Source organism: Jaculus jaculus, chromosome 3 (assembly GCF_020740685.1).
Source record: "Jaculus jaculus isolate mJacJac1 chromosome 3, mJacJac1.mat.Y.cur, whole genome shotgun sequence".
Taxonomy (NCBI): domain Eukaryota; kingdom Metazoa; phylum Chordata; class Mammalia; order Rodentia; family Dipodidae; genus Jaculus; species Jaculus jaculus.
Window position 1 is genome coordinate 93,993,099 of NC_059104.1, and position 18,137 is coordinate 94,011,235.

General features: G+C 54.1%; 1 protein-coding gene across 1 annotated transcript; it reads right to left on the minus strand.

The window, feature by feature from the left end:
- Positions 1 to 229: 229 nt before the first annotated feature.
- On the minus strand, positions 230 to 17,684 carry Oaf (out at first homolog). Its single transcript, XM_004667319.2, has 4 exons — positions 17,411 to 17,684; positions 3,877 to 4,011; positions 2,984 to 3,164; positions 230 to 1,183 (listed from the first exon to the last, which is right to left on the minus strand). The coding sequence occupies exons 1-4, from the start codon at positions 17,669 to 17,671 to the stop codon at positions 918 to 920; spliced, it is 843 nt and encodes a 280-aa protein (XP_004667376.2). The 5' UTR covers positions 17,672 to 17,684; the 3' UTR covers positions 230 to 917.
- Between the last annotated feature and the right edge of the window lie 453 nt (positions 17,685 to 18,137).

Genomic DNA, 18,137 nt, shown 5'->3' on the forward strand with positions numbered 1-18,137 from the left:
TGCACTGTGAGAGCAAATGCTCTGTCACCGGGCTACTCCCCCAGTCTCTGCCTCATCATCTCCAGGGCAGAGGAGTAACAGCTCCACCGCCAACCTGAACACACCCAGGAGCTTTAGCAGTTGGCATCCCCAGACAGCAACAGATCGGGTTCTGGCATATCTGACACCAGGTGGCAGTATTGGACAAAAGTTATCTCAGGACTCCCAGTCAAGCGCTGTCAGGCAAGTAAAAACTTAAAACCTTTATTCCTGGTACAAATGATAAATATTTTGTATTAAAAATCTGGAATTCAAGTTTTCCTTATACTTCATGCTCCCTCCCTGCCCCAGAACCTTGCAAGACGATTTCCGTTTAGAGGGAGGAAGAACTGGTGCCGGCTTTAGCAGCGAAGTCCAGGTCTGGGGAAAGGCACACATGGTCTTGGGGGGGTGGCAGTCAGTTTCCCTTGACCCCTACCAACTTGGCGGGGGCTTGGGGGTGGGCAGAAGAAGTGTGCTTAACTCTGGTACAGGGGCTCGAGCTGGGGTCCCCAGCAGACCAACTCTGATGGCCCCCTCATTGGCCGGGAGCAGGTTAGGGCAGAATGAGCGCCTTGCGGATGTCTGAGTGAGAAGCACGGCGGCTCTGATACCTTTGAGTTACTCTTTAACATGCCCACAGAAGATGCTGGGCTGTCACATTTCAGTTGTTTGTGACCATTCCAGGGAACCTGCGAGGGTGGAGGTGCAAGTCTGAAGACTGGTCCTGTGCACCCCCACATAGTCACAGGCTGGATGGCCGTCCTGTGGACTTCATGGCTTCTGGGCCCCAGGGCGCGGGAAGAGAATTAAGGCCTCAGGTGGGGTTTCCACGGCCTCTGGTGGCAGTGGAGGACCTGTGGGGCCAAGAGCAGCCGTCCCCGGCCCTCTCCCAGCTGCTAGGGGTCCTCATCCCACAGGCACAGCTGTTTCAGGGGCACATAGAAGTCGAAGCTGTAGGTCTTCCGGCAGCTGCGGATGCCACACTTGTAGGGCGCTGGCCGGTCCCGGCTGTGGCAGTACTTGAGCATGCAGGGGTACCAGGCTAGGCTGAGGCCGTAGCGGCAGGCACAGGGCTTCCCCGGATCCCCCACCTGACTGCAGCGAGGCAGCTCTGCCTGCTCCGAGGTCTTGGGTAGAGCCTCGAACACAGAACTGTCCACACCTGGGGAAGAAAGGCACGAATGAAGACGGGTAGGGGCATCCATAGCCCAGTAATCTTTTCTGTCACCCCCTCCTAAGGCTGCCTTGGGGATGCAGAGGTGAGGCCTGGACGTGAGGCGAGGTTCATGAGCCACGTTAAAGCACACCATGCTCAACTACTGAGTACCGACCGTATGCCAGGGGTTCTGCGTGCAGTAACTCCTTTCACCATCCCATGAGCTAAGTCGTGCCATCTCTGGAGAATACAGCCCAGAAGTGAATGATTGGCTGGGCCATGAAGTAGGAGAGAGCCAGGACTGAAACCAGCTGTCTGACCCGTGCCCTGCACGGGGCCATGCTGCCACTCAAAACTGTGCCACCACTGTCCTCAGCAGCAGGAGGGACTGAGCAGGAGTCAGGAAGGCTGTTCTTCTTCTAAAATATTTTATTTTTACTTATTTAAGAGAGGGAAAGAGGCAGAGTGAGAGAGAGAGCGGGCGTGTCGGGGCCTCCAGCCGCTGCAAACGAACTCTAGATGTGTGCACCCCCTCGTGAATCTGCCTTACATGGGTCCTGGGGAATCGATGGAGGTCCTTTGCCTTTGCAGGCAAACGCCTTAACCGCTGAGCCATCTCTCCAGCCCCAGGAAGGCTTTTTAAAGGAGGTGGCATTTGAGTGGGCTGGGGCACAGAAAGGGCAGCACAAATGTCCACAGAGGGGACAAACACAGCAAAGTGTCCATGTAAGGGGTGCTGAGGGAAGTGTCAGGGTCCCGGCTGGGGCTCTGCCAGATGTTCCTGAGAAGGCACAGTTTCTAGGGGGCGGGGTGCTGCTGTCAGGCTGGTGTGAGGTACGGCCCAGCAGGAGCAGGTGTGTTCCCAGCAAAGGCACTAAGTCCAGCCCCACCCAAGGAGGGGCTGGCATGTCTGCTTGGCTGGCTGGGTGGAAGGCCCAGGGGGTTACAGCTGGAGTGGTACCTCCCTGTCCTTTCTACACAGAGGACCTGACGTTAGTCCTAGAAAAGGAAGTAGGGAAGGAGTCAGCCCAGTCATACGGGGCCTGCAGAGCTGGGAGGAGGTCCTGAGTATTCTGGGGGAGATGGGACCAGCGAAGGTGAGAGGCTAAGTTCTGAGAGGTGGCAGCAGAAGTGGGTGGGAAAAGGGCGCTCGTGTCCCCTCTCAGGACTGCAGGAACATCCGTGTCCTCCCTATGAGCAGGGGGTCTTCCTACAGAGGGCCTGGTAGGCTATATTCCACTTATTTATATGAGAGAAGGAGGGGGGAGGAGAGAGCAGGGGGAGAATGGGCACACTAGGGCTTCTAGCCACTGCAAATGAACTCCAAATGCATATGCCACTATGTGCATTTGGCTTACCCGGGTTCTGGGGAGTTGAATCTAGGTCTTTAGGCTTCACAAGCAAGCACCTTAACCACTAAGCCTTCTCTCCAGCCCACTGTATCCCACTTGTGATCTTGGTGGTTTCTCTCATCCTCGCTACCCAGGTATTACCTCCTCTAGGAAGCCTTTCTAACAAACATATCATAGCCTGGCTTGGGTCTTGCCTCTCCCAAATGCCAATCACTTATTAATGAACTCTTTTATAACCAATGCTTCATAAATCTATGCCCTGGCCCCACCTCAGCAACCAGGGTGTCCCCACTGCCCAGCTTGTGTGGCCCATCCCTGCAGCAGCTCAGTGAATGAGTCCTGAGTGGCACATGGGAGTGCCACGCAGCCATGATGCCTCTTCCCTCTCCTACCTCTGTGTGTCTCCTCCCTCTTCCTCCTCCCTGTGGCAGACAGCACCCAGAACACAACTAACCTCTGTCCAGCCAGACCCGGACATCCTCTTGGCGGGCATAGATGGCATCAGCAGCCTCAGCACACACGTTGTGGAGATGGGGGCTCAGCAGGGCCCCCTGGCTGAAGTTCACAGTCATGTCCATGTGCAGCTGCTCCAGGCCCCGTACTTCTTCCGCCTGCCGTACTGCGCGGGGATTTTTCTGCATGTGTGAGGCAGGAGACACTCCTACCAGGCCTCACAGTGCCCATGCCATCCTCCCCTGAACCCCAGCAAGGGCAATCAAGAGGCATCTAACCCCATCCCCCAAAAAACTGATAGCCTATGTGCCATCTTCCACCCCGAGTGGACTGTCCTCAGGACCTCTCTAGGGCCCGATGGCCGGCTCAGGTGTAGCTAGGAGGAAGAGATGTGCAGACGAGGGGCTATGAACCCAGAAGTCAAGGACTTTCCACATCCAGTGGACTGAGTCTTTCTGGAAAGGGCCAGCAAACGGGAGGGATGGCGAGGGAGGACACTCCAGGGCAGGGAGCTGAGATGTGCGAGGCTGGGGCTCTAGGGAGGGGCCAGAGCAGGTGAGCAGGTTGAAGGGCTGGAAACGCTGCACTCAGCACCAGACACCTTCCTTGCTGTGCTTCCTCTTATATGCCACTTTCTCAGTAGGACTCAGGCGCTATTTGCCCAACGTCACCATTAATGTGGGATGGAAGAAGAGGTATGTCTGATTAGACTTCAGAGCCCACGCCACTAATCTCCATCACAAAAGGGCAGGGTCTGGGTTCGTCTGGGAGCTGGGGTTCAGTATGATCTGTGAGTCTGGGGTCAGTTTGGCCTGTGGCAGAATCTGGGGTGACTGGAATGTTGGGGAGCATGAGGAGGTGCTGGGTGGGAGGCTGGAGGCTGGCTTCACCTACCTGCCGGAGCTTGGCCATGGCCTCACTGGGGATGATCTCATTGTGGTGCAGCTGGGTGACAAAGCAGAGGGCTTGGAACTGGCTCTGGCCCTTCTCCAGCTCCCCCAGGATCAGGGCTCGGAAGATCTTCACGTCCTGAGGGAGAAGGCAGCAGGATGGAGACCAGCTGCGGGGCGGGCCCTGGGGCAGGCCTGGAGAAGCTCCCTGCCCTGTCCTGGAACCGCTTGTCTTTTCCATTTATGCCCCTGTCTTCCAAGATCACACCCCGGATGTTCCACAGCTTCGCAGAACACTGACAAAATGAACCACTGTGGAGGTTTTCTTTGCATTATCATTTTATCTAAACGTGTGTGCACACAGGGTTTCTTGCTGGGGCAGATGAACACAAACCATTTCTTTGCATCTGGTTTTACAGGGGTGGCTGGGGAACTGAACCTGGGCCAGCAGACTTTGCAAGCAAGTGTTTTTAACTGCTGAGCCATTTCCCCAGGCCCTTCTGCAGAGGTTTGCAAAAAAAAAAAAAAAAAAAAAAAAAAGGGTCATCTGAACATACAGAACTTCACCTGAAGACTGGCAGAATCTTGTTGCTGCTCCCCTAGGAACAGAGGGCCCCTGCCCCATCACCCTGATCATAAAGGTGGGGGGCCTGAGACCAGGGCACCATGGGGATCCGCGTGTACTTTTCACAAGCACATGCATTTGAAAGCTTTCTCTGATATTCTTACTTAGGTTTGGAGAGATGCCTCAAAGTGCCCCTGGTGTCTCTAATTACTGTAAGGCTGTGGTGTCTGCCTCACTTTTCCCCTTCCTCTTTCCTCGGTGGGGTAGTCATGGCATGACCAGCACATCAAGAGCCCCTTCCTGCTCCTGACTCACTTCATGCATGAGGGAGGCTGGAGCAGGAGGAGGGTGAAGAGTCCCAGAGTAGCTTGGGCCATCTTTCCCAGCCTCTGCTCCGCCCCCCTGCCCTCATTCTCATCCATTTTTGCCTCTGTTAACTGTTCCCTGGGAAAAGTCAGCATCTGTGAAGAGTCCTCCTGCCATGGAGGCGCCCTGGCCTAAATGACTCTAGCTGGGAAGCCCTTTGGCTCCCATGCCTGTGGCTCTGCCCCAACACACAGGCTGTGTAGTCCTGGAGGGCTATCTGTAGCTCAGGGCTTGTACCTTGGGATGTTCCATCCAGAGTCTCTTGCACTGAGTGCTTACTGTACACTGTAGAGGGTCCAAGTATTCCCCAGCTCCTAGGATTCTGCATACAGGTGGGAATCACCCATGGTTTCACTCCAAAGCTGTATGTACTGTCCTTGTGCGCTAGGCTTTTCCCAAGTTTGCCAGCTTCACTGTGACAGTGGACTATGCATGTAATCTGAAGGGAGGGGTGCTCAGCACCGTGCCATGGTCACTGGCATCACTGTAGCGATAATGTCACATTTGTACAGCAAATATCACAGGTGATCTAGCTGGCATCTCCTAAGTCCCTCTGGGTTTTTGCAATCTTTTGTTTTCCAATTTTTTTTTTTTTTTTTTTTTTTGGCAAGCCCAGCATACTGACCTTTTTTCTTTATGCAAAAGACAGAGGTGGGGCGGGGGGAGAAAGAGAGGCATGCCAGGGCCTCCAGCTGCTGCAAATGAACTCCAGCTGCATGCACCACCTTGTGCATCTGGCTTACGTGGGACCTGGGGAATTGAATCTGGGTGCAAAGGCTTCATAGGCAAGTGCCTTAACCATGAAGCGATCTCTCCAGCCCAGCAATTTTGTAACTATAGAGTCTCTCTTGCTTCCTTTACTGTGACTTCTTCAACAATTGGGTGTGGCAATGTGGAGGGTCGTTTTCCAGGAAAGGGAAACCGGAGCCCAGCTGGTGAGAAAGGTTTCATGAGACTCCTAGAGACTTGGGAGGAAAGTGAGTCAGAGTTCTGTTTAACTCCCACTTCCTCTTGACAGGAAGTCTCTTCTTGGGTCACTGGGCTGGCATCTCCTTGTCCTGCCAGCATGGGACATCTGATCTTCCATTCAGGTTGGCTGAGGGGCCACTGGAGGCTAGTGGCTGCCAGGGGAGACCGGATACCAGACTTCCTCTCTGGGAACCTGAGCGAGGTGGACATGCCTGGAAGGATCCTCAGGCAGGAACCAAAGTCCACCTCACTGGTATCCTCAACTTTGACCCTTTTTGGAATACTCTATTCTTGTCTTCTGCATGGTTTGTGTGTGGTATATCCTATAGTCCTATTGAGGGTCCTATTGTTAGGTGACATCACCTGCCCATGACTAGCAGCAGAAGGGACCTGAACTTTTAAATTGTTTTCTTTTTTAAATGCATGTGTGTGCACGTGCATGTGTATGGGGGTACACGTGCAGGTGAGTGCATGTGGAGGCCAGAGGACAACCGTGGGTGCTGTCCCTCAGGAACATCATCCAACTCTGTTGAGATGAGTCTCTCATTGGCCCGGAGCTCACTTAGTAGGCTAGACTGGTTGTTCAGCAGCCCCAGGGATCCTCCTGTCTCTGTCTCTGGGGTTCAGGGATGACAGGTGTGTGCCACCATGCCTGTTTTATGTGGGAACTGGGCATTGAACTTGGGTTCTCATGCATGTGAGACAAGTACTTTGCTGACTGAGCTATCTTCCCAGCCTGGAATTTGAACTTTTAGACTAGCTCAGAGGCTGGAAGACACCTGTCTGAGCTTCCTTGTTTCTGTATTAAGTAATGGTAAAGGCAAGTACCGAATGTTAGCAGGATGAGCTTGGATGCAAAGGAAAGCACTTTCATTAGACGGAGGATGTGCTCTGTGTGTTTGTGTAGGACAAAGATGTGCTGGAGTTTATAACTGGGAAGGAGAAACGATTGCTATGGGTCAGACAAGACGCATCACTCTATTTAAAGACTTTGTAACAACAGAAGGCAGAATTCTGATTATGACTGAGTTCGGATTGGGTAACATGCTCAAGGTCATGGGCTAAGGGGAAATGTAGGCTGATCCCAGAGTTGAGCTCTCTTAACTAGAATGCTCAGTTGCCTCCAAAGTCAACTAGTCTAATTTCTTTGATAGGCAATTAAGAACACTGAGGCTGGGCAAACACATCAACACTCAGAAGGCAGAGGCAGGAGAAGTGCGAGTCTGAGGCCAGCCTGGGGCCACAGAGCAAGACCTTGCCTCAAAAGGAAAAAAGAAAGAAACTGCGGTGAGGGCCCGCAGAAGTAGTATGCTCTTCCACTGACCTTGGAGCCAGTGAGAGGCATATGCAGAATTGGAACTGGGCTTTCTCTTCCCATCATGCTCCTCTGGCTATAACCCTAACTCCCCGTTCATGTGCATGGGAACGCAGCAGCTCCTGCTCACCCTGCGTGTGCCTAGCAAACAGTGCGAGCTGGGCAGGAGTACCTTCTATGCACCTGACAGCACCGTGAACTCCTTTATGTGCTTCAAATTTTCTATATTCTTGGTCCACTTTCCCCCTGAAGGTGAATGTCCCTTGCTGGCTCCAGGGAGGGAGGGAGCAGACTGGCCTCGGGACCTCACTCTGTGGTGACAAGGCTCCATTATCTAGACCTCTTTCCCTTCCACCCGGCCCACCAGCAAAGCTCCTGGGCCCCTCTGCTCTAGAACAGGTGGAAGGGTAGCAGGCCTCCTCACAGACGCCTGGATAGATGCTATGTCCTGCCTCCCAACTTTCTCCTTGCCCGGAGGCCCGGAGGTGATTCACTCAGATGTGGCCAAAAGCCTGGCAAATGGTAAACTGGGCAAAAGCCCATGGCAGGGGCTGGGGGACTCTATAAGGCCCCTCTCTGAGTAACCACCAGCCCACTAGGCAGAATCGGAGTGTACAGTCAGCCAGCCAGAACCCAGACTAAGCAAAGGGTGCGCCGCCGTGATGATGAGTTCTGCCAAAGCCCTGCCGGTAGCTGGGAGGACGAGATGGCCTTGAACACTGCGCAGTAAAGAACCACGGCTCTGAGGCCAGGACTCTGTTGGGACCCTGGCCTCATTGCTGCTAGCCAATGTCCTTGGGGGAGGGGGGCGGTGTCCCCATAAGTTCTCTGTCCCTTTGTTTCTGCTCACAAAGTAAGTAAAGCGACAGCAGAATCCCTGCCTCCAGAGACTGCTGGACAGAATAAATGAGCAAAAGGTCTCAGAACACATTTCTCTCCTGTGGCTGCAACCCCTCACCCTGCACTGGTCTTGATGACATGTCAGGCCTGAAAAATAGTCAAGACTGTTCTTCAGATGCACTTGAGGCCCACGCAGGTCAGATGACTCCTGTGTGGCTTGCAATCAGCAAATCAGTGGGAGAGCACTGATTAGCATTACCAGGGGCGGAGCTTTCACGGAAACTAGGCTGGACAGAGGAATAGCCAAGGCTGCTGTTTCAAGGGGCTGCCATGTAGTGGTTTGAATGTAAAATGCAAAGGCTCATGTGTGCTGGTCGTGTGGTTTGGGAAGGTTATGAAACCTTTAGGAGGTGGAGCCTTGCTGAAGAAAATGGGTTGCTGGTGGGTGGGACATGAGGGTTTGCAGTCTGGCTCCATTTCCTGTTCTCTGCTTCTTGCCTAATAATGTGACTCCTGCTTCCAGCTCCTGCCTTGCCTTCCCCATCTTGATGGACCTTCCCCTTGAAACTCTAAGCCAGGGCTGGAGAGATGGCTTGGAGGTTACTCAGGACCCATGTAAGCCAGACGCACAAGGTGGTGCTTGCGTCTGGCGTCTGGAGTTCATTTGCAGTGGGTGGAGTCCCTGGTGCGCCCATTCTCTCTCTCTCTCTCTCTCTCTCTCTCTCTCTCTCTCGCTCTGCCTCTCTCTCTCTGCCTCTCTCTCTCTCAAATAAATTAAATTAAAATAAATCGGTAAACCAGAATCAACTCCTTCCTTCCCTACACTGCTTCACTGCTGACAGCAATGATGCAGAGAGGACTGATCAGCATTGTCTGGCATTGCCCGGGGTGGAACTTGGACAAGTACCAGGCTAGACAGAGAAAGAGCTAATGCCAAGACCAAAGCCCATCTCTAGAGGATTATGGGACAGGTTGACTTTGACCTAGTGTCAAAGTTTATGCTGAGTGCCACCAAGGCAAAGGATAGACGAGGGAGCACTTGTCCTTTTGTGAGGATGAGTCCGGGGTGGAAGAAGGGTGGGCAGAGCACCCAAAGTGAGGGTGGCTGTACACTGGTCCCGGACTGGTGAGAGAGAGAGGAGTTTCCAGCAAAGAGGAGAAAGTGTTTACTGGAGAAGGGGACACCCTCACCCACCCATCCTGCCAGGCTACTGTCACTCATGCTACCTAGTCCCCTTCAAGGGTTCCCACTGTCCTTGCTACAAAACGTGTTCCCAGAGGCCAGCCTCCCGGGTTCCTTCCCATAGTAACTCCTATGTTTCCTGTACACTGGACCAAGAGCTTGCAGTTCTCAGACTGATCAGTGTCCTGTGGCCCCTTGGGTCTTCCTGTGAGCCCACCCTCTTCAAGGATCCCTGGGCCCTGTGTTCACCCTCCTAAGGCCTCAGCTCCCAGGCACCACATGCTTGGGTGCCACACTCATGACCAGCTCTACAGGAGGACTGTCTGCATCCCTCCCTTCCAGACTCCCTCCTCCGGGCTGGGAGCACATCTTCTTTGCATTGTATCCTCGCCCCCTAGAACCTCACAGGTAATGTACCAGGGCTGAAGAGGATGCTAGAAAGAAGGGCAGGACCCAGGGTCTCAGGCCTAGCTAACCTTGAGCCTAAACTTTCAGGTCTCTGGAAGTCATTGGTGGCTTTGGGGACTGGGACTGGCATAAAGGAACTCGTGGTCAAGGGCTGACTCTGACTCAACCTGAGGCTGTGTCCAAGCGAATGTGCATCGGATTTAAAGGTCTCTGAACTCAATGCCACATCTACTGCCTGAGCAACGAGTCACCTAGGCCCTGTGAGATCTGGCCCTGGCTGTAGGCCCAGCCTATTTATGCCCTGGCCAGCGAGAGCTTGACACTCACTAGTTGGGCAGATGGATGCTCCAGGGTCTTCTCAATCCCCAGGCCTTCTTTCCTGATCTATAGCTGTGCTCCTGCAGGCTGCTGGCCTCAGTGGCAATTTTGCCTTCTACAAGGTTTACAGAAGCCAGGAGGGGTGGCACACATCTTTAATCCCAGCACTTGGGAGGCTGTACTAGAGGATCACCATGAGTTCAAGGCCAACCTAGGCTACATATTGAGTTCTAGGATAACCTGGGCTAGAGTGAGACCCTGATTTAAAAACAAAATAACTAGATAGAAAATAGGGAAAGGCTTAGGAGATCGTGAGGTCCACAGCCAGTATGTTCAGAGGGAGAAGGGCCCTCGTGGGTCCTATGTCAGCAGGGCCAGTGCCAAGAGCGGGCACAGACCGCCAGCTCTCAGTCCCCAGGCCTGCTTCCTCTTCAAGCTCTCCATCCCATCCAGATACTCGGTTTCTCTCTACACTCTCCCCCTGCTGCTCCATCCTTCTGAGCCCCACCGTGGCTCCTGGAGAGAAGGGTGCTTTGGTTGAGCTATGCTGGAGCTCCACAGGAGTACGGAGGAGATGGTAGACCTGGGAAAGTACCCATGACAGCAGACACATGTGCAGGCCCTCAAGGTTGCCTTCCAGGAGAACTTTCTGCTGGGGCGGAAGCAACACTGCAGAAGGCGTCCTTAACCATGACAGGACGTGACAGGACCTGCATGTCCCTCCGTGTCCGCCTCTCAGACTTAATGGGAGAAGAGGGTAACACATTGCTTTGCTCAGGTCACTGTTACTTGGGGTTTTATGTTACAGCCAAGTATAATCCTAGCTGATACACACCCTCAAGCCACAGGCCCATCACTGTTCAAACAGACCTGTTTCCTCCATCTCCCTTTCTCACACAGTGGCTCCCAGTGCCCTACTCTGTGGCGCTCGTCACACACACACACACACACACACACACACACACACACACACGCTCACTTGTGCTCTCTCCCACCCTCCTCAGTCTGCAGCAGTACGAAGCTGACATCTTAGCCTTTCTCTCATTCTCTCCCCCACACCCTGTGCCTCACTTCATGCAACTTTCCTCGGTTTTCTGTGCCCTCCTTCCTCTCCAAATGCCCTCAAGTTTCATGCCGTGTCTCTGGCTTGGGCTCACACGTGGCCTGGCTCACTCACAGCCCCCAAACTGTCTTACACGCTCTCTCAACCCCCCTCTCTCCAGCTCCAGCCCCTCCCTGGCTCACATCTAGCCCTTCTAGTTCTCGTCTCCCAGCTTCCTGATGCTGTCACGGGGCTGTCTGTCCGTGCCTTCCCGAGAAAACCTCTCGGGACAGGGCTGCCACTCCACCTTCCACCCCAGGGCAGCCAAAACCTAAAGGCACTGGCAGAGCTTTGCTTCCAGTCCACCACTGCACAGTGGGTCACAGCCCAGGCCACAGGTCGTTACCTAGGGCTCCAGAGCCTACCCGGAACAGCACCCCTGCCCCACTAGGGCTCACTGTCTCTGAATGTCCTCTGCCATCCCCGGCTCCTTTCCATCACCAGAGCGCGTGACTCTGGGGCCCAGGCTGAGCCAATCTAAATATTTATTCCTCTGTTCCTGGCGGGGACTGCTTCATGCCTGGAGAGGGGGGAAGCTTTCCAGTGCTAGGGAGGGGGACTGGAGAGCCATTGCCTTCCCAGACCCTGGCAGACACAGGAGCCCCCCCCCCCCAGCAACCTGGCTCAAACTCTTGTGGTGCAGAAATTAGGGTGGATGGGCTCAACCCAGGAGCAGTCCAGTGCCCAGAGACTTAGACGGTCCCTACCCTGAGAAGATATATACCCTCGGGGCTAGGCTTGGACAGAGGCTTCTTGTTACAGGGTTAGTGCAATCACTAGCCAAGACTGGTGTCCCCTCTTAATAGCCAGCCCCCAGCCCTCTCTAGATCTCCTTGTGCCCTGTCAGCCAAATCCCAAAGGTCACCACTGTCCCGACTGCCCTAGGGAACAATGTGAGGCTTTATGTGGATCAGCTGCACCCCACTGTCCCGCTGACTCAGGGCTCCTGCCATGGGGCTCCATGCTTCTCTCTCACATAGACCCCAGCCCGCTGCCTCCCGCGTCCCCTGCTCTTTATCCCAATCCCCAATGGCAGCACTTAAACATTTGCAGACTGAAAAGGACAGTGGCTCTTAATGAAGTTTCAGTCCACAGAGAGAACAGAGCAGATGGAATTACATGCGTAGCAGCATGGGAATGGAGAGGTGGCACAGAGGGCCTTGTCCAGCTGCCTTAACTGAAGTGGGTACTTCTTATGTCCTGAGCCCCTTCATAGAAGTATTTCTGGGGCTGGAGTGATGGCATAGCGATTAGAGGGCTTGCCTATGAAGCCTAAGGACCCAGGTTCCATTCCCAGGTGGACAGATGCACAAGGTGGCACATGCATCTGGAGTTCCTTTCTGGTAGCTAAAGCCCATTCTTTCTATCTCTCTTTCTCAAATAAATAAAAGAGAGAGTATTTCTATTGCCTTCTACTACCCAAGACGTCTAACTCATCACATGCCTCTATGCCAAATCATAGAGGGACCTAACAAATGGTGGGGGCACTGGACCCTAAAATCTCCTGTTCCACATCTATGTGATATGACAATTCCTTGGGACAGTGGCCATTGCCACTGCCTGTCCTCACTGACTACATCTCATGGGCCCTGTGACTCTCTCTATTCCCAGAGCCAGGTCAGAGACTCTGAAACTCTGGAGAGTTCCTTCCTGTGTTTCCCATTTACCTGTTGGTACCCAGGACAGGGCACAAACTTCCAATTTCCCTGGGCTGTTGTTCTTTTGTAGTGATCCTAAGCTGACCCACAGCCTATGTGGCTCTTGATGCTTGTCATTCCCTCTATGGTTTTAGCCCCAGGGTCTCTATGATCCCTTCCTTCTGTACTTTTAAAGGGGGACTCCCTCTCCCATGTCCCCACTGCCCTGATGTATCACACATGACTTTCTTTATATCTCCTGGCTCTACCATGGCCAGCCAGCCAGCCCCAAACCAGGCTGCCTGCAACATGATTCATCCCTTCTCCAGCTTTTAGACATCAGACTGGGGGGACAGGGGAAAAGAACCCAAACAGGGACACCAGCATGGAAGAGGGGGGCCAAGAGAGCTGTCAGACAGGCAGCCAGGGGAAGCAGCACTGCAAGTCTGTTATTACCATGCCCAGTGGTTATGAATGTGCACGTCTAATTACGTCTATGAGGTCTGGATAATAAGGAATATTGCTCAGTGTGAGTATTAGAAATTAGAGTTCTTGTGCGGAGGACACATGTAAATACTACCATAGTACAAAGTATAAACACTTCTTACAGCACACTGAAGGGGAGGCTAGGGTGTGACTCAGTGGCAGCACACATGAGGGTCTGGGTTCAGTCTCCAGCACCAATTCCAAACCCAAACCAATTACAGATTTCTGTTCCTTCTTTCCCCCCTCCCTCTTTTTCTCCCTTCTTCCCTCCCTCCCTTCCTTCCTTTGATGTAGGGTTTCATGTCGTCCAGGTTGACCTCAGACTTACTGTGTAATCAAGGATGATTTATTTATTAACAGATTATACTCTTTTATTCTCTCTCCCCTGTTCCTGTTTTCCTGGGGCCAGTGGGATTATGGGATTTACTGTGGGATCCTGAGGATGATTTTTGTTTGTTTTTTTTGAGGCTGACCTGGATTTCACTATGTAGTCTCAGGGTAGCGATCCTCCTATGTCTGCCTCCTGAGTGCCGGGATTAAAGGTGTGCACACCACACGCGGTCTGAGGATGAATTTGAACTCCTCCACCCCTCAAATGCTGGGATTACAGGCATGTGCCACACTGGCTCGGCGTGTGCGTATGGTGTACACATGCGTGTGTAAGTGTGCAATTCACGTATGTACCTGTGTGCATGACTGCAGAGGCACAGGAAGGCATCAGTGTTTTCTCTATTACTCTTTTGCCTGATTTTCCTGAGCTCACAGAACACTGAGCTCCTTGTTTGTCAGTCAGACTGGCTGATGAGGGAGCCCCAGTGATGCTCTTCTCTCTTTCCCCTTAGCACTGGGATTGCAGGCATGTGTGGCCACTCTTGCTTTTTACGTGGTGGTGGGGATCAAACTCAGGTCTTCATACTCAGTGAACCATCTCCTCAACTGCTTACATGGCACAATCTAAAGAGCCTTCTGTGTGGCTCCCGTGCTCAGAAGTCCTGGTTCAGTGTGGATGGTGGTCAGTCCTGGCGTGGGGAGCCTGTAGAGCTCCCCAGGAAACTGTATAGAGCCGCTGAGCCGTGGCCTTCCGGCATTCTTTCAGAGCTACAGCCCAGTCAGCCGGGCGGGTGTCAGCATGAGCAAGGGCTCCAAGCAAGGAAGGACAGCCATGTGACATTCCACACTGCTCATGGGATCTTGCCAGCCAAGCCTGGGCTTCAGTGTCCCATGGTGCACTGATGACTGACTGGCTGGTTTTAGGGAAGGGCCACAGTGGGAGACTGGAGAATAGGTGGGTGCTCAATGTGACCTGGGAGGGTGGGAAGGGCAGGAGAGAAGGGGCTGTGACACATCCAGCCCAGGGTAAGTCACTGAGGTCCTGCGTTTGGTCAGTTCAAGGACTCCCAGGGGGCTGGCTGGCTGTCAATTTGGCAGCTTCCTGGAGGTGACAACTGAATGGAGTGGCTATGATCCCAGCACTTGGGAGGCTGAGGCAAGAGGACCAAGAGGTCCAGGCTAGACTGGGCTATATAGTGAGTTCAAGTTCAAGGCTAGCCTAGGCTATCTATCAAGACCCTGTCTCAAAGAAAAAAAGAAAGAAAGAAAGAAAAGAAAGAAGTTGAGAAGTGACAGTGACAGACACAAGGCTTCTCCAGGCTTGATGTTACCTTTTCTTTTAAAAAAAAAAAAAAATTATTTATTTGAGAGAGGGGGAGAGGGAGAGAAAGAAGAGAGAGAATGGGCATACCAGGGCATCCAGCACTGCAAATGAACTCCAGATGCATGTGCCAAGTGCATCTAGCTTATGAGGGCCCTGGGGAATTGAATCTGGGTCCTTTGGCTTTGCAGGCAAGTGCCTTAACCACTAAGCCATCTCTCCAGTCCAATGTTGCCTTTTCTTAGTGATTTCCTGTCTACCATTCAACCTCTTGGAATGTAAGATGACCAGGAGGTTGCTGGCTGAGATTCTGTGTGAACCATCATCTTTAATACATATATATATATATATATATATATATATATATATATATAATATTTTATTTATTTATTTGAGAGAAAAAGGCAGATAGAAAAAGAGTGGGTGCACCAGGGCCTCCAGCCACTGCAAATGAACCCCAGACACACATGCCACCTTTTGCAGCTGGCTCATGTGTGTCCTGGGGATTCAAATCTGGGTCCCTTGGTTTTGCAGGCAGATGCCTTCCACCAAGCTATCTCTCCAGCCCTGGACCTTTAAAGTTAAGACCTTCTTTATTGCTTTCCCTAGCTCTTGGCATGGTACATTCCACACAGGCTTTGCTTCCATGTCCTTCTCTCTCCCTGACCTCAGGACAGGCACTATTACCCGACTCACAGAAATGAAGACCCCAAGATCAAATAGTTGGCCGAGGGTTAACCAGCTTCTGGACTGTCTCCCCAACAGTGATCACATGGCAAACACTACTATTCCCAAGTGGATTCAGGACTTTTCCCAAATCAGCCCTAAATGGATCTGGCATATAATCCCATTGCTGAGGGATCTGGCTTCCCCCTCCCCTAACACACATATAACTTCCAGGCCTTTTTTTTTTTTTTTTTTTTTTACAGGAAAAAAATCATTACTTCTAGGCAGAACTTTCTGGTGGAAATCTGCCAAAGGCTTCAAGGCAGGACTCCTTGAGAAGTGAGCAACAGGGGACTTTTTGGAAATGGAGCCTCAGAGTTGCTCTGGTCTATGGAGGCATTATACTGAGGAGCCCGCTGCTCTGCACCCCAGCTCCACCTTCCTGACAGACTGGGAGACTTGGGAGTCAGAGCGACCTTGGAGAGCTGGTTCCCTTTCTCTGCTCTCCACTCCCAATTTCCCCCACCCCCTGCCGATGAAATTGGAGATGCCAGGGGTGGGTGTGAAATGCCAGCTCTGGGTCAGTGGCTAACCTGAAAAGCAGACTTTGGAAACCTAGGCGAGGTTTGAGCTCCTATAGGGATTAAAGTGAGGCGGCTGCCATCAGGTCTAAATTTCCCTCTAACTGGGCAGACAGATGTCCCCACCTCCATATGCTCAGCCCAACCCCAGTCTCCCACCTCCAGGACCGGCTACCACCACCAGTCTGCTGCCTTCTGGGTGGGGGGGGGGGGTGGGGTGGGCTTTTCCTCTCAAGGCAGAGCAATAAAAACCTTCCCACTATACCCAGAGGCTAGAAGAGCTCAGCCTTGTCCACTGCCTTTCATACCTCGCCCTGTCTAACCCGGGCTTTTTGGTCAGGACAGTTTGGCCCAGGAATGAGCAAAGTCTCCCTCTAGGGCTCCAGGGCAGCCATGGCACAGGGCCAGTGGGCAGGAGGGTGCCACACTCACAGTCTTGTCTATGGCTGCATTTTAAGGTCAAAGGGCTTAGAGGAGAGATTAGATCCCTGACTCTGGATGGATGCAGTTACTAAAGTAGCTTTTCCAAGCCCAGAACACCGTTGATAAAATGCCTCAAGTTCAGATGGGCAGCCAGGGGTGTTCTGGGCGCCTAGCTTCCCTTTCTTCACACAGGCTCATTCCCCTTACCATTATGTGAGAACCTAGCTTGGGCCTACAGGGTTGAGAAGGGACTGCTCCCTCCAACTTAGTTCTGTGTCAGTGACACGTTGTGGGCCTGGGTTAAATGAGTAGTGCAGGCTCACTCTGACACACACAAGGCCGGATCTCTCCTCCCCACTCCCCACATACACACATAAAGACTCCTCTGAGGCCCACCTCCCATCTGGACCAACACGTGGAGTTGGTCAACCCCCTGTGAGGCAGAATAAACACCAGCACCTTTTCCGGGGGAGAGGGGGTACATCTGGGGCCTCTTCCAGGTCCCCCTGCCGCAAGCTTTCCTGGCCCTCCAGGCCACACACCAGACCTGCTCCTTGGCTTGGGGGGTAACAGGGGGCACGGTTTTCCACTAGGGAAAGTGATGGGGAAATGATGCTTCAGAGTAGGAGACCTTTGAAGCCACCTCCCTCTCCGGTGCCCTGATTAGAAAAGGAAGGGAACTTGATCCACACCCTTAGCCTGTCTCTGTTACCACCTGTGGATTTCCCCTTCTACTCACTGGCAAATTACTACTGCAAGAAGGGAGGCCGGTATTAACACCAACTTTTTGGAAGGTTGAGTCAGCAGACAGGACATGAGCTAGCGAGGATGCGAGAAGAGGCCTTGAGAACCCAGAGGCAAGCGGGCGGAAGGCTGGAAGGGACAGTTCCCCCGAGGGCGGAGGACCGAGGTCAGGGCACCGGGGCAGCGAGGTGTAGTGAGGAGCCTGCCTAGTCGCATCCCCCCTTCCGGGCGCTGGTCCATGAGCTTGATGGTGCGGGGTGACCCCGCGAGCGAGGGTCCCTCACCTTCTTGAAGTCGGCTGTAAAGGAGACCAGGGTCCCGTCGGGCTTGCGCAGCTCGAGGCTGATGCTGTCGGCGTCGCTGTCCGCCTGCAGGCTCTCCTCGGTCACCTGGCCGTCGGGCAGCCGAACGCGGACCCGCAGCTCCGCGGGCGTGCCGGTGCCGGTGCCCGAGCCGAGCGGCGCCCCCAGCAGCGGCAGCAGCAGCAGCAGCAGCAGCGCGGGGCGCGCCGTGGGGACGTCGCGGCGCATCCCCGGGGGCCGCATCCCCGGGAACACGCCACGCCGCGCCGCGTGGGGGAGGGGCGCCGGCCAAGTTGGCCCGAGGTTGGGGGCGGGTCCGGGGCGCGGGGCAGCGGCTCCCGGGGGCGGGGGAGGGGGGCACGCGGCGGGCTCAGTCGCCGACGCTCGCGGGTCGCAGACGGCGCTCCCGGGGCCCGTCCCCCCTGCCAGCCCCGCCGCGGACCCGGCGGCCGCGACTCCGGCGCTCGGGACTCCGCGCGGCACTTTTCATTCAATCCCACCCCCCCGTCACTTCCTCCGGGACCTGCCTTAAAGAGACCGCGCACCTCTCGGCCCTTAAAGGGCCCGCGGCGGCCCGGGCGGGGGCGGGGCGGGGAGCGGGGACCGCTGCTCAGCGGCTTTGTGGGAAAGGGCCGGCTCCCGGTCCCGCCCTCCCGCCGCCCTCCCGCCGCGCCCGTCCGCGCCGAGCCGTCCCGCGTCTGCGCTGCGG

Excerpts from the sequence above, each read along its gene's own strand:
- Oaf (XM_004667319.2), bottom strand. The coding sequence starts at position 17,671 with ATGCGGCCCCCGGGGATGCGCCGCGACGTCCCCACGGCGCGCCCCGCG. Across the intron at positions 3,165-3,876 it reads CCATGGCCAAGCTCCGGCAG|AAAAATCCCCGCGCAGTACG; the intron begins GTAGGTGAAGCC and ends TCACACATGCAG. Across the intron at positions 1,184-2,983 it reads CCGGGTCTGGCTGGACAGAG|GTGTGGACAGTTCTGTGTTC; the intron begins GTTAGTTGTGTT and ends TTTCTTCCCCAG.